This window comes from Artemia sp. Qi Xiang Cuo, chromosome 13, assembly GCF_049724085.1.
Source record: "Artemia sp. Qi Xiang Cuo chromosome 13, ASM4972408v1, whole genome shotgun sequence".
NCBI classification, from domain to species: Eukaryota; Metazoa; Arthropoda; class Branchiopoda; order Anostraca; family Artemiidae; genus Artemia; species Artemia sp. Qi Xiang Cuo.
The window spans coordinates 13,121,454-13,143,565 of NC_142806.1; the positions used below are offsets into that span (position 1 = coordinate 13,121,454).

At 35.3% G+C, this 22,112-nt stretch overlaps 2 protein-coding genes across 2 annotated transcripts in view; both read left to right on the forward strand.

Annotated features, from left to right (window-relative positions):
- LOC148944979 (uncharacterized) overlaps positions 1 to 19,150 on the forward strand; it is a 31,392-nt gene extending 12,242 nt beyond the window's left edge. Inside the window, exons 2-3 of the mRNA XM_089099175.1 lie at positions 1,615 to 1,737; positions 18,935 to 19,150. Coding sequence (XP_088955301.1) covers positions 1,615 to 1,737; positions 18,935 to 19,150 — 339 coding nt within the window. The remainder of the gene's footprint in view (positions 1 to 1,614; positions 1,738 to 18,934) is intronic.
- The window catches only part of LOC148944975 (uncharacterized), a 336,360-nt gene that overhangs the window by 290,706 nt on the left and 23,542 nt on the right, over positions 1 to 22,112 (forward strand). The window lies entirely within an intron of this gene.

Sequence of the window (22,112 nt, forward strand, 5' to 3'; positions counted from 1 at the left end):
CAAAATTTTGAGATAGCCATTTTGTTCAACGTTGTTGAAAGTTCTGGGAATCAGGTCTATAAGGATGACAACCCCACCCCACAGCCCTCAGGAAACAGGTTTTAAGTTATGCCTGGGGGGCAAACAAGGTTTTTATAGAAAGTGTTGTCGTAGAAACTTCAAAAAAGGGCTCATTTGCTTTGAAATTCAAATGGCTAGGGCCCTTTTTAATAGTCGAAAGTGATTGGAGGGCAACTAACACCCTTTCCACGCCCACCATTTATCCCAATAAATCAAATCAAAGTTTTGAGATAGGCATTTTGTTCAAATTAGTTGAAAGGTCTGGAAATAATATCTAAGAGGGTGGCACTCCCCCCAAAGCCCTGAGGGTAAGGGTTGTAGGTTATGCCCTCGGGTTACATAAAGTTTTTATTGAAAGCTTTGTCGTAGAAACTTCAAAAATGACTCATGTGTCGTGAAATTAAAAAAAGGATGCGCCCCTCCCAGTCCCCCACCCTCGGGACGCCCCTGATTGTATCTGGAGATGAAATTACGTAGAACAGCGGTTACAAGCCGGTTTGCGGCACTTTCATCTTTAGTTTTCAATTGCAATGTTGGCTACTATGCTCAAATCCTAGATGTCATGTAAATTAGTTCAGAAAGATAATATTGGCTCACAGTTAAGATTGGACAAGGTCTAGACATTTTCATAGTAGAAATTTCATCAAAATTTCAATGACAGGCTAACATTCATTTGGGTTGCAAATCAACTTTAAACCTGCTCCTGTTAAGGATTAAACATACAGCCTACTTTGATTTTTTTTTATTTGCTGCGAAGTGTTTGCAAGTCACTCTTCTGTTCACATTTCTTTAATGTAATATCGAAACAAAAAATAGTTTATTGTACATAGGCAATTCAGAATATAAATTAAAAAAATTGAGGGGGATGGGAAACAAAGTTTATTTGAAACACAAGTCAAACAACAATAGCAGCTCTTCAGAAAAAGAAATGCCGGAAGAAACAGATTTTTCAATACATGGTCTTGTTTGTGTTTTGATGGATGCTTAACAACATCAATTAAATATAGAGAATCAGAGCTTGGTTTCCGAAAATCAGATAATTTGCCCCTCTTCCTTCCGAGTTGGGTTGGTAGTATCCAAATCTGTTGTTTCTTTTCGTTTCTAAAAAAAAATTTGTAAATTTCTTCTTGGGACAATTAAATTATAGCGGAATGAGATGTTGCCCTACTATGTAGTTTCTCTTGCATCGTAAAAATTAGTTAATATTATAAAAACTGCTTATCAAATTAAATATTCAAAATATAAATGAATATGTACAGATGATTAATCTGCTAATCAAGTAAAAATATTTGGTAACGTCAAAGTACGGTAATTCCAATTCAATAAAGTCAGCCCATTTTGATTTACTGTATGTGGTGTAGCAGGTTTCGATCCACTAACAAAAATTTAAAGATAATATTTTTATTGATGGCAGAATAATTTATAATTACCAGTGAATACTTTAAGAGTCGTGAGAGAGGCTGTGCCCTAGGTGGTAGCCGCGCGCGCAAATTTTTTAACTTGCACTCTTTTTGAGCAAAATCCCTCTTTTGCTTTGATTTGCACTCTTTTTAGAGGTTGGCACTTCGCAGACTTCTATATTGGAAACCTCTCTTTTTTGAACTGGAAGAAAGCATGGAAACAAGAAGTAAGAAGAAACGAAGATTGGAAGGATGTTGGAGCTGTTTACCAGAAGAGGTTAGAGTCTTCATATCTGATCAAAATATGTTGCATGCTTATTCTAGTCTGCAAAGTTAGGCTAGTTGATTTTCAAAGTTGTATATTATTTCCCTATGTTTTTAGTTAGCTTAGGCTATACAATTTTTTAATTTTAATATTTAGAATTAATTAATAGTAATTAATTATATATTAATAATAATCTTTCAAGCATAAACTTACCACGAATCACCATAAGTAAATGAATTAATTTAGCCTATAGCCTATGAAGGGGTTTCCTCCTAAAGACCTCACTCTGTATGCTAAAGTTTTTTCTTATAGAATTTTAAAATAAAGCCTGTTGTTCTGATTAAACAGCCAGGTAAATTTCTACCAAATCATATTATTGACTTATGCATAAAGTGAATATACCACTTGATGCCTTTTTTTATGCTGATTACAAATATAGTAATCATTTCTATCGGAAATCAATTTCAGCCCCCCCCCCTATATATGCCAATTCAGGGTATATATTTCTACAACCTAACCTAACCCTGAATTGGTATATATAGGGGGGGGGGCTGAAATTCATTTCTGATAGAAATGATTATTATATTGGTAATCAGCATAAAAAAAGGTATTGAATGGTGTATTCACTTTATTCCTAACTCAATAATATGATTTGGTAGAAATTTACCTTCATTTCTGATAGAAAGGATTACTATATTTGTAATCAGCATAAAAAAAGGCATTGAGTGGTGTATTCACTTTATGCATAAGTCAATAATATGATTTGGTAGAAATTGCCCCCACTCAATGCCCTTTTTTATGCTCTATACAAATATAATAACCATTTTTGTTGAAAAGAATTTTAGCCCCCACCCCTGTGTATACCAATTCAGGGTATATATTTGCACAGTAGGGGGGTGGGGGTAATTTTATCTCTGATGTAAATGAGAGATAAGTTTAAACGGTAAATATTTACCAAATCATATTGCAATACATAGGAAAACCATTTTCTTTGCACAAATACAAATAACAACTAAAGTGAATATACAATTCTCTGCCATTTTTTTGCTAATTAAGAATAGGCCTATAATAATCATTTCTATCAGAAATGAATTTTAGCCCCCCCCCCCTATATATGCCAATTCATGGTTCAGGGGGCTAAAATTTGTTTCCAATAGAAATGATTATTATATTTGTAATCAGCATAAAAAAGACATTGAATGGTATATTCACTTTAGTTGTTACTCAATAATATGATTTGTTAGATATTTACCATTTAAACTCCCCCCAACCCACTAATGTCCAAATATTACCAACCCTGAATTTGTATATATAGGGGCGGGGGCTAAAATTCATTTCCAACAAAAATGATTATTATATTTGTAAAGAGCATTAAAAAAGGCATCAAGTGGTATAGGCTATTCACTTTGGTCATAACTCAATAATATGATTTGGTAAATATTTACCAAAGGGGCAACTCCTTTCATATATGTAATAATTTATTTTTGTTTTAAGTTTTGATGTTACTCCTTACTTTCAGTTGAAAAATCTTGTTTTTTAGAATTTAATTTCTGATCTTTTTTAAATAGACCTAATGCCTTGAAATCCATCTCTCTCTCCATTAAAAATTCAGGTAGCCTACTTGTCTAGGCCTATTATACGCCACTCACTCAAGTTTACAATGTGCAAAACTTGAGAACAAATTGGTTTCTTTGTTTGTTTCTTCATTGCCTTAAAAATAAATTTGGACTATATATTTGCCCATTAGGGGGGGGGGGGAAAAAGTATAGCTGGTCTACATACAAAATGTCTTAGGTACAATTATTCTGCATATTATTAATTAAGAATGGTTTTCTGACTTCAAACTGTCCAAATACTTTACCTCCCCTCCCCCTTGTGTGCAAATGTATAGCTAAAATTTATGTATTTAATTAGAATTTCCCCATATATTCTGTCACTTGTCGTTGTTTTGCCTCACACTAAGCTGAAAGAAACTAACAAAGAAACTGGATTGTTCTCTGTTTTACACAGCATAATCTTGAGTGAGTAGTGTATAATACATCAGTACCAAAATTTCTTCTCCCTACAGAAAAAAAAACTCAAATAAAATTGTCAAATTTGGAAAGCCTTATTTCCCCCAGGGGGGATATTTTCTGTGGTGGGGGGTATTTTCTGGGGGGAGGGGTAAATGCCTAGAACCAACACAATTATACACATCTATCAGATTTGTGTCAATAGATTGTCCCAATCTAAATCCATGCTGACTCTGCATAATAAGATTGTTAGAGGTGAGGTGTCTGACAATGGCAGTATTTACAATTCCTTCCAGAACTTTCCCAACAATGGATGTAATACTAATAGGGTGGTAATATGCTGGGTTTGATTTGGATAGAGGTAATATTAGCATTTCACCAGTCCTGAGGCAATATCTTTGTATCCAGGAAATTTTGGAAAAGGGTTTTGAGAGGCAAAGCCAATTCTGCATGAGCTTCCTTTAATGTCCAAAGGTGTATTCCATCAGGCCCTACAGATTTGTTCTGGTTCAGGTTTTTCAGTCTAGCCTTAACATCATCTTTACTGATAGTAATTGATAGCATTGGCTTATCAACTGTATACTTGGATTGATTAAGAAGTGGATCTCTATCTAGGATAGTGGACTTTTTGGAACTGATTTTGCAGCATCTCAGCAATAGGGCCGTTTTTTCACTCATAAATATTCTAATATATTACATCATTTTTAAGAAAATTCTTAAAATTGAAATTATTTAAATAATATATTACATATTTTTCTGTTTTATTCAAACGTCTTTCATCATTCTGCTCTGATCAGCGGTCTGAGAACAATGATGAGTAAATCATCAAAGTTCTCTCATCATTGTTCTATATGGCAGAACAGTGGTGGTCTTCACACTTTTTGCTAACATCAGTGAGCTGTAAGATCTTTTAACAAAGATGAGTTAAAAAACGATAATCTTTGCAGAAAGATGAAAGATCCTAGATGTAAGATCTTAGTGCTAAAAAACGAGCCTAATGTCCTTAAGGCTGGTAATGGGTGTTCCATCAACAGAAAGCTCAGTTACTGGGTATCTTTTTTGTCTCTGCAGGAAAGCATACCTCCAAAACTTCTTGGGATTTGATTTGGAAGCATCTGCAATTGCTTCTTCATGCTCTCTTGTAAATTTTCTTGAAAGCTGTTGAGCTTTATTACAGATTGCTTAAATTTATTATAATTTGCCTGTGTTGGCACATCTTTATATTTCTTCTGCTGCTTTTTCTTTTTCTGTATTGCCTGTTTAATATCATGGGTGAGAAAAGAATGAGTTCTTGGTTTACAAATCCATGTAGTTGTAATATGCTTGTCACAAGATGATACAATAATCTCTTTCACTTTACTCCATGATTCAGGAGCATCTGTACTCTCAATGAATATCTTAAAATCAAAGAAGAAGAAAATTATAACTGAAAATTAAGGCAAAACATTGTTTTGTCAAAATTTCAATATGTAATAGACCTGTCAAGTAGGCAAATTTCTAAGACTTGGAAATCAAAAGAAGGTTAATATAGAAGAAGAAGGTCAATAGAAGAACAATATCTTTTGAGTGTTTTTTTGGCCCTGGATTTACTACTGAAACTTTAATTTTTGTAACCTAACCCTTTTTTCAAGATAGCAAAAAGTAGTTAAACTAGAATTTTACCCAAGTTTCATCTTGAGACACTTGTAGGGGTCAAAACAGCTTAAAATAATCAGTACTCAGAAGCTTATAAATGTCCCTAAAAAATGCCTTACAGGAAAAAAAAAACTCATTTGTATCTGATTCAAGAATGGCCTATTTTTACTTCCATTAGTCCTAGCCTAATAGAAATTTATACTTTTGAAAGCAAATTTTGCTAAAATTACTAAAAATGGCCTAAAACCTCTTAAAAAAGGATCACAGAAATAAACATGATGCTATTTAATTCACCATTATTAAAAACTGTAAATGCAAAACATGATTCTGTTTGGTGGTTTGAATGCCCATAGTCACTAATGGGAAGATATAGATCAGTCAAACACAACAGGAAAGTGTATTGAAAAAGTAGTTCTAGGGGTCCCAGGGAAGTTCTCAACAATAGAATTACAGATAGGACCAGCATATCTTCTTCCATATCTAACAATCCATAGTGTATAACATCTACAAACAGACCATTCTACAATTAGATTCAATTATAATAAAGCTGACTGGCAAAAGTTCAAACATATCTTAAGAAATTCAGATTATGAAGAGGTTTGAAAAGCCAAACTCATAACCAGTATCTTAAATAATACAACTTTAGAGTCCATACCAAGATCTTCCAACCAGCCTACATTGCACACATCTAATAAGACAAATAAGGTCTGGTGGAATAATGATTGTAAAGTAGCTGCCAAAGAAAACTGCCAACTTAGAAACAGTTTTCAGAGATTTCCTAGAATTGGAAATTTTATATGTCTCCATAGAGCAGAAGCTAAAGTGAAAAGGTAGTCCTGATTGCAAAGAGATCAATATGGAAGCATTTTTCAAATAAACTAGACAGGAACCACCCACTGTCAAATGTCCAAAGTCTCATCAATTGAATGGCTGGAAAAAATCCCAAGGATGGTATTATACCAACACAGTGGCATAATAATATTCTCCTTACCAGTAACCAACAAAAAGCAGATGGCTTTTTGAATTGTTTCCAATAACCAGCCCCAAGTTAATTTCCTCATCTCACCCTGTATGTCTGTAAACTCCATAATCAAACAAAGGCCAATGAGGAGCTTATGGAACTGTTTACAGAACAAAAGCTTGCCAAAGCCCTGGAGGAAGTCAATGGGAAATCTGCATCTGTAGAGAATTAAATGAGTTATTTGATGCTGATAAATTCAGAACCAACATTTAGAAAAGCCCTAATGGATGTATATAATAAATCCTGGAAGCTGAATACTTTTCCCTTGATCTGGAAGAAGGCAAAAAAAATGAATAAATCATCAGAAAGACTATCTTCCTACAGGCCTATATCACTTTTACTTGTTCTGGGCAAAATTATGGAAAAGCTAAAAAAGAAAAGACTTGAATGGTTTTGTGATTATAATGGCCTGTCTCCACAACAGCAGTGCAGCTTTAGGAAAGGCTTCGACACAATTGATTGTATTGCTATGCAGGAGGATAAATAGTGCTAAAAGTGAAAAAATATTCTTGTAGCAGCATTGGTTGACTTTGGTAGCATTGGTAGGCTCCATTGGGGTTTACTGCAAGGATTATCACTTAGCCCACTTCTTTTCCTTCTATTTCTACCCAAGCTTGAATTTTCAAGTGAGAGTATAAGGCTAGTAACTATTGCAGATGACCTTACCATTTGGGAAGTAGGAGACAGTAATAATGAAGTAATTGAAAAGTTAAACTCTGTCTTAAAAGAATTAGTTAGATTCTCCAAAACATTTTGAGTGAGTGTATCACCACAAAAAACAAAAACAATGATAGCCAATAATAAAAGCGTTTCCACTCCACTGTCTCAAATAAGTATTGGAGGAGAGAGACTTGAACTATTTAAACAATGTCAATTACTGGGCTTGACAATTGACCATCAATGGACTTGGAATAAACAAGTAGAGATGACAAAAGAGGTTAGCCTGAAAAGGATTGTAATTCTCAAAAGACTTGTTTCTACAAATGGGGGCAACTCACGAACTGTATTGGTAAACTTCTACAAACAATACTTAAGGCCAAATTTGGAGTATATAGTTGCTTTTGTTGCTTTTGACCATACCATTAAAAAAAACTTGTTCAAATTGGAAACAATCCAGAACATGGTACTCCAAATGGCTTTTGGCTTGTACTCACACAATTGTGCTGCCTAATAAAGAACAATGTTGGCATAATGCATTATTTATTATTTTTTTTTGGTTTTAGACCAGGGCACTTCGTATCAAAGGAGTTGTTGTAGAAACTCTGAAAAGGACTCATTTGATTGAAAATTTGAGTGGCTTGTGCCCTTTTTAATAGTCGAAAGTGATTGGAAGGCAACTAACACCCCTTCCGTGCCCACCATTTTCCCAAACACATCCAATCAAAACTTTGAGATCAGCATTTTGTTCAGCATAGTTGATATCCAGATAGAAATTATGTTTTCGAGGAGGACTAGTGCCCTAGTGCCAAAGGGCTAGAGCCCTTTTAAATAGTCAAAAGTGATTGGAGGGCAACTAACCCCCCTTTCATGCCCACCTTTTCCCCAAATAAATCCGATATAAATTTTGAGATGGCCATTTTGTTAAACATAGTTGAAAGGGTATTAGGTCTTCTGGAAATTAGGTCTTTGAGGATGACTCCCCCCCCCACAACCCTCAGGGACCGGGTGGTACGTTACGCCATGGGGTCATATACGGTTTATATAGAAAGCATTGTTATAGAAACTTCAAAAGGGGCTTTGACTGGAAATCGAAATGACTACTACCCTTTTTAATAGTTGAAAGTGATTGGAAGGCAAATAACACCTCTTCCATGACCACCATTTATCCAAACATATCGAATCAAATTTTTAGATAGCTAATTTGTTCAAAGTTGTTGAAAGGTCCGGAAATTAAATCGTTGAGAATGCCACCCCCCCTACAGCCTTCAGGGTAATGGTTGTAAGTTACGCCTGCGGGTACATTAGGTTTCTATTGAAAGCTTTGTCATAGAAACTTGAAAAAGGGCTCATTCGATTGGAAATTCAAAGGGCTAGCCCTTTTTAATAGTCAAAAGTGATTTGAGGGCAACTAACCCCCCTCTCACACTAGCCTTTTCCCCAACCACACCCAATCAAAATTTTTAGAGAGCCATTTTGTTCAACGTAGTTAAAAGTTTTAGAAATTAGGTCTTTGAGGATGATAACCCCGTCAGAGCCCTCAGGGCAAAGGTGGTAACTTATGCCCTGGGGGCATATAAGGTTTTTATAGATAATGATGTTGTAGAAACTTCAAAAAGGGGTCATTCCATTTGAAATTAGAAGGGTTTGAGCCCTGTTTAATATTGAAAAGTGATTGGAGGATAATTAACACCCCTCTCACACCCATCATTTCCCCAAACACATCCAATCAAAATTTTGAGAGAGCCATTTTGTTTGACATAGTTAAAAAGTCCAGGAATTATGTTTTTGAGGATAACACTCTCCCAACAGCTCTTAGTGCAATGGGCTAGTGCCCTTTTTAATAGTCGAAAGTGATGGGAGGGCAAGTAACCCCCCTCTCACGCTTACCATTTCCCCAAACACATCCAATCAAAATTTAGAGACAACCATTTTGTTCAACGTAAATGTAAGGTCCAGAAATTATGTCTTTGAGGATGACAACCCCCTCTCAGCCATCACGGCAAGGGTTGTGTTGTGCCATGGGGCATATAAGGAGTTTATAGATAGTGCTGTCGTAGAGAATTCAAAAAAGTCTCAGTCGAGTGGAAACTGAACGGGCGAGTGACCTTTTTAATAGTTGGAAGTGATTGCAGGGCAACTAACCCCCACTCTCACGCCCCCCCCTTCCCCAACAACATCCAATCAAAATTTTGAGACAGAAATTTTGTTCAACTTAGATGAAAGTTCTGGAAATTAGGTCTTTGAGGATGACGACCCCCTCCCCCCAGCCCTCAGGGCAATGGTTCAAGTTATGCCCTGGGGGCATATAAGGTTTTATTGAAAGGGTTGTTGTAGAAACTTCAAAATAGCTCATTCCATTGGAAAGTAAAAGGGCCAGTGCCTTTTTTAATAGTTTAAAGTGATTGCAGAGCAACTAACGCTCCTATCACGAACACCATTTCCCCAAACACATCCAACCAAAATTTTGAGATATCTATTTTTTTTAACGTAGTTGAAAGTTCTGGAAATTAGGTCTTTGATGATGACAACCCCCTCACAACCCTCTGGGCAAGGGTTGTAATTTATGCCCTAGGGGAAGATAGTAGAAAGCTAGGGGGCTTATAGAAAGCATTGCCATAGAAACTCAAAAAGTGCTCATTTGATTGGAAATTGAAAGGGCTAGGGCCCTTTTTAATAGTCAAAAGTGATTGGAAGGCTTGACATTTTTATAGTAAAGATCAATTTGGGTACAATGTGTTATTATTACTATTTTTTTTAGACCAGGGCAGTTTGTATCGAAGGAGTTGTCATAAGAACTTCGAAAAGGGCTCATTCGATTGAAAATAGAAAGGGCTATTGCCCTTTTAATAGTTGAAAGTGATTGGAGGGCAACTAATCCCCCTCCCACGCCCATCCTCCTATTTGCCCATTATGTTTAAAAACTAAATGTTGCCTTAAGATCAAATCAAAATGCTTGGTGTTAATGCTAATTCTCAATAAGGCATCTCAGGAGTATCCCAAGAATGACTGAGGGTATTATGTTCAAACTTTTGGGGCTACTTTTGCTCTTAAAATTTAACCAAATCAAAATAGCATAAGTGTATCCAAGCTATCAAAGAAAGTTAACAGATTTTTTGTGCGGATGGTATCAAGTTTCTATTTTAGGTCAACTAGAGGAGGTATGAAACTAAATTAAACGCCGCTACTATTTGTGTCAAGATTTTTAAAAGGGTGAATTTTGTTACATATTGCTGAAAATTTTTCTCCAGCATACAAATAGCAGACCAAACTATAAAGTAAACTATATATTATATTCTGGCCTTGTGAAGGCACAGGGGTTTTGAGCCCTTCTCATGTCAATTTCTGCTCATTTTTAGTTTGACTCGGTTATTTATTGTAATATCTGTTCCTTTTGGGTTTCATTTATTTATCGATGCTGATTTGTGGTAGTTTCACACTTGGTAGATTATTTTATTTTATTTTTGCTCATTATTGGTTTAATTTAGTTCTTTACTTTTCTTTGAAAAACTTATTTTGTTAAAAAGATTTTTTAATTAATACAGAAACAAAAGCAGCACATTACACATAAATTAATTAAGGCTGAACCTTTAAGAAAAAAAAACTACAGATTTCAAAGATCATCTACATACTTATAGTCAAGTAGTGAACAAACCCACCACAGCAGCAATAATCCTACACACCTCTCTGACCATTAAAAAGCCTCTTTCACTGGACTCTTCAGTTTTGACAGCTGAATTAGCAGCAATAGTTGATTTGCTGGAGGTGGTAAAAAAATATACCTTCCCATTTATATAAAGTAGCATATTTCTCAGATTCTCAGACAGCTCTCGAACTAATTAAAACTTTAACCCGGAACACAAAGGACACCTGATTTGCAGAGTTTCAAATGTTTTAATTTTCAAAGAATCTGAAAATATTCAAACCTACTTCAAAAAAAAAAGCTTAGCAGTAGACTGAGGCGAGAAGAATAGAGATGGAGGCAACATACTGACCTAAATTGTAGGCTTTGCGTTTTGACCAAAGAAACCTTGCAACACCTCCTCTTCAAATCCACAGCAAGTACTACTGGAATTTATGAACTGCATGTCTTATTGCAAAATTATAAACTTCCACCAGACATTAAGAAGACTATGGATGCAGCCTTACCAGCTTCCATTGAAAAGGTGTTTTACAGAGAGGCAATTGGTATCTTAAAGAATCTAGATGTGCTTTGAGGGATTTATCTTGTACTGGTTAACTCGTAAAGTTGATTTTGTACCTTTTGCAGAAGAGAGTTTGAGCAAGAAGGAAGAGCCGTATTGGTACCAGCTGGCATATGAGCCTTAACCTTTCAAAACCCAAGGTCAAATATATGCCACTTAAGCCCAACGGGGGGTACAACTGCAACCCATTTGTTTTCACAGTTACCTTGTTCGAAAGCTAAATTTTGTTAATATGTCTACTATCTAGTAGTAGCATAGTATTTGTAGGCATGAACATATAATGAGTCGGAGGTAATAGGCTTGAAACTGTCTGTGCTGGATTTTGACTCTTGTTGATAGAAGAGCATCGCCAAGTGCTGAAAACCTTGTTGTGACCAAGATGGGCCCAGGATTGCACAAAGCCTCCATTCATGGAGGTCCCAGGGACTTCTGGTGTAGACTTGAGAAGATATGTGATCCCCGTCCTGCACTGGTATCCGGGATCATTGCTTTTCCTGAGGCGAAAATAATTTCAATGATTTAAAGAACATAAAAATTGGAACTTGGAATGTTACAACGTTAAAAAATTACTATCGTATCGACATTTTGACTGATGAATCCAGACGATTTGAACTGGATTTATTAGGAGTTTCAGAAACTCATATCCCAGGGGTAGGAATCATGAAATTAGGTATATAGAATTTGTTTACTCAGGCAGGAAGGATGGGGCATATAGACAGGGAGTAGGGCTTATGATGAATAAGGAAGCTGCTAAGTCTTGTCTAGGCTGGGAAGGTATTAATAATAGAATACTTATTGCTCTTTGTATGGCTATAAAGTTCAGGGTATCAGTTATAATAGCATATGCCCTTATAGAACCGACTAACAGATATACTAGTGACGCAGATGAATTTTACTTACAGTTACAGGAGCAAATATACAGGGTCCCAGGTAGAAATATGATATTATTACTGGGAGATTTTAATGCCCAGGTTGGTAGAAATAGAGATAGATGGCATCCCAGCCTAGGTAAATTTGGTGTAGGAAAAGAAAACAGTAATGGATACAGACTTTTGCAATTTTGTAGGTATAACAATCACATGGTGTTTGGTCATAAAATGGCTCATAAGTTAAGATGGTATTCACGTGATGGTAAGACAGCAAACCTTATTGATTATGTTATAGTAAACCAAAGACTGGCAGGATCAATACAAGATGCTAGGGTATAAAGGAGTGATATTATCGATGTTAAAAGTAAACATCCCCATCTAGTAGTGTCACGGGTTCATTTAAAGCCTAAATTTTGGATGGGTAACTACCTTCCGGGAAGTTATGATGTCGGTAGACACCAGGATGAGAACTTGAGAGAAACTTTCCAGGAACAGTTGAAAACTATACTCGAGAGTTCGAAATTTGGTAATGTGGAAGATGGTTGGAATAATTTTAGAAAAATAATTTGTGAAGTTGCTTAAGGTGTATTAGGGAAGAAAGCTAGAACCGCAGCTAAGAATATTAGTGAAAAAACTTTATGTTTAATAGAAAGGAGAAAGGACTTGTACAAGAATTATCTGAGTGATAGATCGTATGAAAACAAAAGAAATGTAAAGAATGTGGAGAAAGCATTAAAATGTGAATTAAGTAGCTGTAAAGTGGCTGCCATGGATATAACTTCCGAAGATCTGGAAGATGCAGCCAGACGGCATAATAGTAAAATATCGTGTTGGCACGTTAACAAATTGAGAGGGAGTAGTCAATCCGGACTTGTCCCAGTTAAAGATAGGAATGGGGTCGCAATTAGCGATAAGGAAAAAACTAAAGCGAGATGGGCCGAAAATTTTGAGATCTTGCTTAACCTAGATAGAGTTGCAGGAAAACATATAGAGGAAAATGAAAAAGTTTGTGATACCTTGGATGTGAAGGAAGATTTGTTTTGTGAGGAGGAATTAGCAACAGTACTAAAAGGATTAAAGAATAATAAGGCTACAGGTGCTGATAGGGTGATAAATGAGTTTCTTAAATATGGTGGCTCTGAGGTTAGAAATAAGTTATTGAAGATTATGAATATGATTTTTGAAAAAGGGGAAGTACCTAACGATTTTAGGAAAACCTTAATTAAGCCACTTTATAAGAAAAGTGATAAAAGTGAGTGTGGTAATTATCGAGGCATTATTTTGGTCCCTGTAGGTAGCAAATTACTTAGTAATATGATACTTTTTAGACTGAGAGATGCCATAGACAAAGTTTTAAGAGAAGAGCAGTGCGGTTTTAGAAAAGGTAGAGGATGTTTCGACCAAATTTTCACTCTTTGGCTAATAATTGAGAAGTGCCTGAGCTTTCAAACACCTTTGGTCCTCAGTTTTATAGATTATGAGCAAGCGTTCGATTCTGTTGATAGAAGAGCTTTAGTAAAGGTTTTATCCTTGTATGGTATACCAGACAAATACATTAAAGTGATTAGTGCTATTTACAAGAATAACACTGCTGCGGTTAAAGTAGGAAATGAGGCTAGGAGCTGGTTTCGCTTTAATTCGGGAGTTGAGCTTGGTTATGTTTTGTCCCCTTTTGTATGGATTATTTTGATGGATTTTGTCTTAAGGACCACAGGAAAGGCAATGGGAGACCACGGAATCAAATGGGGAGGAAAAGGTCTCCTGGGCCTGGATTATGCTGATGATTTAAGCATCCTAGATGAAAGGTTGAGCAAAATGAATGAAGTTTTAGAGGTTTTGCGAGTTCAGGGTGCTAGAATTGGTTTGAAAATTAATGTTAGGACGACTAAATTGCTAAGGCTAGGAATAAGTGAAGATGAAAAGGTGACGTTGGGTAATGAAAAGATTGATCAGGTGGGCAGCTTCACTTACCTTGGTAGTATTATTAGTAAAGATGGTGGGAGCAGTGAAGATGTTAAAAATAGAATAAGTCAAGGCTTAGGGTGTCTTTTCTCAGTTAAAAAAAAGTCTGGAAGAATAGGAAGATAATTCTTTAAACTAAGATTAGAATATTAGAAGCTAAAGTGATGACAGTGGTCAAACGTGGCTCTGAAACATGGACGCTCTAAAAAGTGGATGAAGATTCGCTAGATGCTTTCCAGAGAAATTGCTTAAGGATTGTTCTGGGTACCCGGCTGACTGACCGTATTTCAAACAATAGGCTATACAAAAAATGTGGTTCAATACCGCTCTCTAGGGCTATATTGAAAGAAAGGTTGAGGTGGTTAGGGCACGTTGTGCGGATGAAGGATGACAGATTGCCGAATATTGTTCTTTTCGGCCAACCATCTAGGGCTAAACGGAAAGAAGGTCGTCCCCTTCTGGGGTGGGAGGACGTCATAAAGAAAGATTTAAAGGAAATGGGAACTTCGTGGGTGGGTGTAAAAAGGGAGGCTTTGAATAGACTGGGGTGGAGGAGGAGCGTGCGTAGCTGTGTTGGCCTCAGGTAACTTGGTGCTGCGGTGAGTTGTTAGTAGTAGTAGTAGTAAATGCTGATACACCCTTTACAGTTTTGCATCTATCTCTCTGTGTTCTGCCTATCTCTCTGTGATGACGCCCTTGACATCGCCTTTGGGTGAGGAACCTGACGTTAAATGCTCATTGATTGATTGATATAGTGTAAATAGCTATATACACACTAAATAGAGCCTACATGTAAATGACTAGGTTAGTACTGTGGGTATAATTATCTTCCACTGTCTACTACTAGAAATCAAGCGACCTGCAAGCAAGAGCACCACTGTCTACTACTAGAAATCAGTGACATGCCGTCAAGAGCACAAGGGCCTACAGTTGTAGGCCTCTAGGCTAGCGGTCTGACTATAGCTACAACCTTCTAAGCCTGCAACCTGAATAGAGTGATAACACGTGAGGACAAGGATGTATGTTTGGACGCTCCTAACCAACAATGTCTAATACAGTCAAAATATAATATCCACTCTTACCGGCCTATAAGGACTGGAACCTGTATTTTTCTTATGTCCACTGGAAGCAGCCCAAGGACCGGTCTAGGTTATAACTATATGTATCCAGTGCGTAATTATAAATAAATAAAAGTCCTAAAAGGAATTTGACTTATCTCCAAAAAACAGTACCAAAAATAACAAAAATTACACCCTGAGGAAAATTTGTACCCCCCCCCCTTGGGCCATGAAGGGTTAAACTGTAGGGACAAGGCAGCTCAAGTGCTTGCACTTCTCTGAAGCTGATAAAATTGAATAGTATTATGTTTTATATGAATAGTGTTACAGCTATGGAATTGTGCAGTGGGAAGCCAAAAGGAGTCTGTTCACAATTCCAGGTATTTTTTAAGAAGTAGAAGATAAACAGGAAACTTACAGCCTTCACCTTGAACAATAAGAAATATAATATGTTATTTTCCAATGGGTTCAAAACCCTCTTTCTTTGTTGCTAGCCGGGCACTGAAACATTGCAGAGTTGTTTAAGAGTTTGTTTAAAAGCTAATTTTATGTGTAGCCTAACTAGTTTTTTAACTTTACATCATAGTCTAAAAAGTTAAGCTACCCTTTGGGGTTCAAAATAGAATTTGCCTCAAGAGCAATTACTATATTTGGAAGGAACATAAAGAAGATATTAAATGATGTATTTGCTTTCTTTGTAGCTAAATTTGATCAAAAATAATATATATATATATATATATTTATACAGCTATTATAAAAGTAAAACCGTTGAATATAGGTCTTCTACTAAGATGAGGCACAATAAAAGGATGCAGTTGCTGAATAGCTGCTCTCTCAAAGGAGGGATGCTAGAACACAAACAGAGGGATTTTAAATTACCAATTTTGTGGGTTTTTATTCATGGTTTAATTTGTGTTTGTGACAATCCATCCTAACTTTCGTTACGGTGCAATACCACAAAATGACTTATTTTGGAAAGGAGCATAAATTAAGAATTTAATGGCTTTACAGAATTTACTTCTTATTGTAAATAAAAATGATGTAAGCATAGTCTTGTTACAAAAATGATTGAAAAATACAGTAAAAAAACATAAATGTTACATTACCATAGACACAGCTGATCCTAGGGTTGGTAGTGTGCAAGGCAATATTAATTACATCCACCCCCTCCACATTTAAATATGCACAAAAAAGGCCAAGTCAAAGTAGGCAACTCCTTGCTGTAGTATTCATAGCTCCAGTTATCCCCCCCCCTCTAGGAACAGCTCTGACAATAGGCCTATTACATTACAAAATAACAACAATCAAAAAGAGACTAACTTTATTTTTATTCTGAGCAACAAAGCCATAGTTAGTACATTTCCATAGACATGGATAGTTACAAACAACAATAGTCCTTCTTAGAACAGTATATAGAGCAAACTTTGCAATTAAGAAAAAAGTCAATGAACAAAGTAAACAAGAGTTGGTTATCTGAGTATTGATTGGAGCCACAAGGAATAAATTCTATAGACTTATAATATTATAAAAACAAATAGGTACATCAGGATTAACACAAAGAAATTCTTAGCAGTTCCCTTAGAGGGCACTAAGTAAAGGAAATCATACTAACATTATATTCATTGTGGTTTGCCTTTTGTAAAAAGAAGTTCTAACCAAAGCTATTTTAAAAGCTGTAATATTGTTTGTAGAAACAGGATGGTTTGGCAACATGTCCCATAATTTAGCCTTTTTCGCCAGATTTCAGATAGCTATTAACATATTATGTATAGAATTCCCTAGCCCAAGAACTAAGAAAAGGGTAGACATAATAGCTTGGCAATAATTTCTTAGAATATGGTAACAGCCCTGGATTTATTCTTATGAGTTTCTTTCACCTGAATCAACTTCTATCCAAGAAAAGAAAGAAGCTTTTATAAAATATAGATTTTGAGAAACATTACACCAACAAATCTAGTTACTTTGATTCAGTGTATTTAATTTTTGTTTTTTTTAGAAACCAAGTGTACAATCAATTCTCCAGAAGGAAAACATAAAATTGTGAAAACCACTTTAAAAAAATTTATGAAATACTAATATCATTCCTTAAAAGTGCTTCACATTGCTTTACCCTCTCCCAATGGTGAAATACAAGGGTGATCTGAAAAGTTTCCAACCTCAATGTGAAGATGGCAGAACTTGTCAATAAAAGTCAGGGAATGTAGTTGTGCATCGTTCGACTGCAATATGTTAAAGTTTCAGCCTTTTTGGACTTGTTGTTTTTATTTGACAGTCGTTTGAGTGAGTTGATGTGACTCTTTTGTGTAAAAATGGAAAAATTTGAGTATCGAGCTGTTATAAAATATTCGTTTTTGAAAGGAAATATACCTATGTAAATCAAGGATGAATTAGACTTTGTGTATGGGGAATCTTCACAGTCATTTACCACAATGAAATTTTAGGAAGATGAACTTAAACGTGGCCATAAGAGCTTAGAAGATGATAAACATTCAGGACGCCCAACAACTATAAGTTGTCTGCAGTTGGTGCCGCGTTTGCTAATGTTGGACCAAAAACGTGTTTGACTAAACATTTTCTATGTTCTGTTGGTGTAGTTTAGGTGCAATAAATCAGAGTTTTGGCGCCAATTAATTACTGTAGATGAAACTTGGACGAACCATTATGTGCCTGAAGCAAAAGTACAGATAAAACAGGGCACTGTAAAGGGGAAACGGGCTTCTAAAAGGGCAAAATCTTTTTTTCATTTGGGAAAGTCATGGCAACTGATTTTTGGGATAGTCATGAGATATCCTCATAGATTTTCTTCAATAAGGAAAAACCATTACACAAGATTACTATGCAGCTTTACTCTACAAACTGAAGGAAGAAATTGCGGATAAATGGCCACATTTTCAGAAAAAAAAATCCTGTTTTACTAAGACAACGCCCTATCTCACACCTCAACAGTTGCCATGGCAAAAATCCATTAAGGACGGTTGGAAATGTTTGAACATCCACCTTATTCTCCAGATCTAGGCCAAAGCGATTTCTTCGTGCTCCTTCAACTCAAAAATGCGCTCGGAGGACAAAGATTTTTGTCAAATTAGGAGGCACTCCCCTTCATGAACAGTTGTGTAGCGAGACGAATTTTGGAGGCTCTTTCGACGGATTAAACAGACGTGATCATTGCTAGGAGAAGTGTATTGTCACAATGTAGAAAAATAAAAATAAATTTTAAGATAAAAATTCTTTTATCCATGTTAGGTCAGAAACTTTTTAGACCACCTTTGTATATAGCCAAAACTAAATATTTCCCGTGTGTTTTTTCAGTTTTTCAAGCATTTTTCAAGCATTTTTCTATTCATTTCAAGCAAAGAGAAAAAAAATCCTGCAAATTTCAAGCCAACTTGAGACCCAAGACGGGACTTTATCTTTTTATCCAATGAAGTTTAGCAATAAAATGGCTATCTTAAAAATTTTGTCAAGTCATATGAGCCTTTTTACAAATTTCTAGTACCGTCTTTTTATAGATAAATTGGCCAAGGGAAAAATATAAATGAATGGAAAATACACAAAAGCTATTTAGCTCTTTAATGAAAAGCACAAAGTGGATTGAATATATTGCAAGTACTAACACTGCTTGTTTTGCTATTGTATATTTGCTATTATATATAAAAAAAATTATGTGACATTTTCAAATATGGGTGGTGCGAGACTTACATCACGAGAGCTTATTGTCCAAGTTAGTTCCACAAAAAAATTAAATTGCACAGTGCCTACACTTTTTTTCGTCTAATATATACCATTTTAGGTTATAAGCACATTCTATGAATACCTTAGCTTCAGAGATGTAGAAGCCGCCAGTCAGACTTGTAAACGTTGGTATGGAGCATTTATCAACAGTCGTAAGATTTATAACAATGTTGACTTTGTAATCCATCGAAAACATAGTCAGGCTCTTGATGCTTTGTCAAAACATCCTAGTCGCTGCAAAAGGATTACAATTGAGGTAACGTATTTTAATTAAATTTTTACTTATAGGTTTCTCACAGATAGTGAAGGGTAATGATGGAGTAATCCCCTTTGTGGATTGGCCTGCAGGTTTCCTCTGCCATGTGAGGTATTGCTCACTCCGTGAAAAATATTTAAACTTTAGTTTTTTGGGGTTGAAGGGGCAAAAAAAGATGCCTAGGTTACGTAGGTTACGTAGGTTTTTATAGATGAAATCATACTGTATTATTTATTTTGAGTTAGGATTGGTTTTAAAAGCCTTCTTACCTATTAAAAATAACTGAATCTACAGCTGATTCTTTTTTTAAGAGAATTTCATTAAATAATGATGACAAAAGACCAATTTGAAAACAAAGTTTGTTGATGAAAGTTATGAGTAATGTTGAAATCAAACAGTTTGTGGTAATGAACTATAAGGAAGGAGTGAGCCGGCTCAATGGTAACCAAAATTCTAAAAAACGGAATTTTGATACCAATAAATACATGAAAAGAATTGGATGTTTATCTTGATTTCAAATATATAAAGTTTATCAAGTTTAGTCTTATCCATCAAAAGTTATGAGCCTGCGAAAATTTGCATTTTTTTTCAAAATAAGGGGAAAACACCCTTTAAAAGTCATGGAATCGTAATAAAAATCACACCATCAAATCCACCGTATCAGAGAACCCTTATGTAGAAATTTCAAGCTCCTGTCTGCAAAAATGTGGAATTTTGTATTTTTTTGCCAGAAGAAAGATCACGGATACGTGTTTATTTGTTGTTGTTTTTTTTCCTTTTCCCCAGGGGTGATCGTATCGACCCAGTGGTCATAGAATATTGTGACAGGGCTCATTCGAACAGAAATTAAAAGCTATAGTGCCCTTTTTAGGTGACCAAAAAAAATTGTAGGGCAGCTAGGAGGACAGTTTAAATGGGAGGATCTTTCTATGGAGGAGTTTCTCATGGGGGAAGGGAACTTTACATGAAGGGGGTGCCGTATTTCCCAGCATTATTCAAAAAACGATCAGAAATTAAATTTAAAAGTACAAGTTTTTTCAAGTGAAAGTAAGGAGCAACATTAAAACTTAAAAAGAACAGAAATTATTACGTATATTAGGGGGTTCGTCCTGTCGTAAATATCTCGATCTTTACAGATCTTTACACTAAAGTTTTTTTTTGTTCTTTCAAAATAGCTATTTAGTCTAACTAAACGGTCTGTGTGAGTGTAGTGTAAAAAGATAATGGGACGAATCTACTCATATACGTAATAATTTCTGATAATCAAACCGAACAGAAATTATTCTGTATATGAAGGGTTGCCTCATCTTCAATACCTGGCTGTTTATGCTTTATTTTGATTGTTTTTTCCATTTTTTAAGAACGGCTACTGAAACACAAGGGCCGTATAATTAGAATAGAAAGCCTTGTTAAAAGTCCTAACAGCTATAGCTTAAAGAGCAAGGTATTGAGGAGAGAGCAACTCTTCATATATGGAATAGTTCCCCTCCTCATAATCCCTCAATTTACTATAATATTTTTTTTTTTATTTTGTCCAAATTTATTAAAAACGACTCCAAAAACACAAGGGTCACTTAATTAGACTATTAAGAACATTGCTTAAGTAATAAATAACAATTTAGAGTGAAAAGTGAGGTGTTTAGGAGGGGGCAGCACCCTTCATATACCAGAAAGGGCTATGAGTTGTGGAATTTGCCCGTATTGTTTACACGCAGGATTAATATCATTAAGTATAATTACGTTCTGTAACATTAGTATAGGTACATTAAGTACTTAAGTACTTTAATACGCATATGATTTGGTTCACCCCTTAGTCATAACCTCGCTCTTTACGCTAATTTTTTCGTGCTTTCATCAGAGCTATTTATTGTAATTAATGGTCTTTGTGATTAAGGGGTCATTTTTACGGAACTGGAACAAAATTTGAACCTAAGCGTAAAGAGCGTGGTATTGACTAGCGGGGAATCCTCCAATATACGTAATACAAATTCACGAATATAGATGTTCGTTATGTAAGCTAATCCGTAAGTTTCGTCATATCAAAATTTCGAGAAAGCCATTTAGCCAAAAAAAAAGTAAAATTAATATGCAAACATCGTTTTAATTATTCATGTACGGTGAGCCTAAGTCAAAGCTGCATTACTTCAAAAACGTTCAGCATTTAAATAAAAAAACAAGTTTTTATTTTTAACTAAAAGCAAGGAGCGACATTAAAACTTAAAACGAACAGATATTATTCAGTATATGAAAGGGACTGTCCCCTCCTCAATGCCTCGCTCTTGAAGCAAAAGTTTTACTCTGTCTCAAAACTATTTTTTTTTAAATAGAAAAAATATATAGCGTAAAGCGAGGCGTTGCCGCGGGTACAGCCCCTTCCATATACTTAATAATTTTTGTTCGTTTTAAGTTTTATTGTCGCTGCTTAATTTCAGTTAAAAAAAAATTTTCACTTTTTTACTTAATTTTTAAAACAAACATGAGTTGCTGCCTTGCTGTTTATGTGACATATTTTTGAAGAACTGTTTCAAATAAACCAGCTCTTGATTTTTTTTCCATGTTTGTAGAAATTTGAAAATATAGCACTTGACTTAAAACTGAGCTTGCTTGTTTAAGAGGATTAAAATTGTATAGGAAAATTCATTGGTTGCAGGGCTTGTTTATGACTTAGTTCTTTAATTTCTGCAGGTTATGTAAGAATTTTTTTGCTCCTATTTTGTCTTGTTGTAAATTCAGATTTCTAAAAACTTAGGAAAATATCAAGTTAGTTTATTTGAAACAGCTTTTAAAAAATTTTGTTGGATTAACTACTAAGCAGTAATTTTTAACTGTTGCAACTTTCAAATTTACTCTTGCTTTCATCAGAAAAACTTTGTTTAAAATTTTGTTCTCGTTAAAAAAAGAAAAAGAACAGCACAAAGTTAACCATTATAAAAAGATCCTTTTCCACCTGACAAGACATTTTCGCTGCTCTACAAAGCCT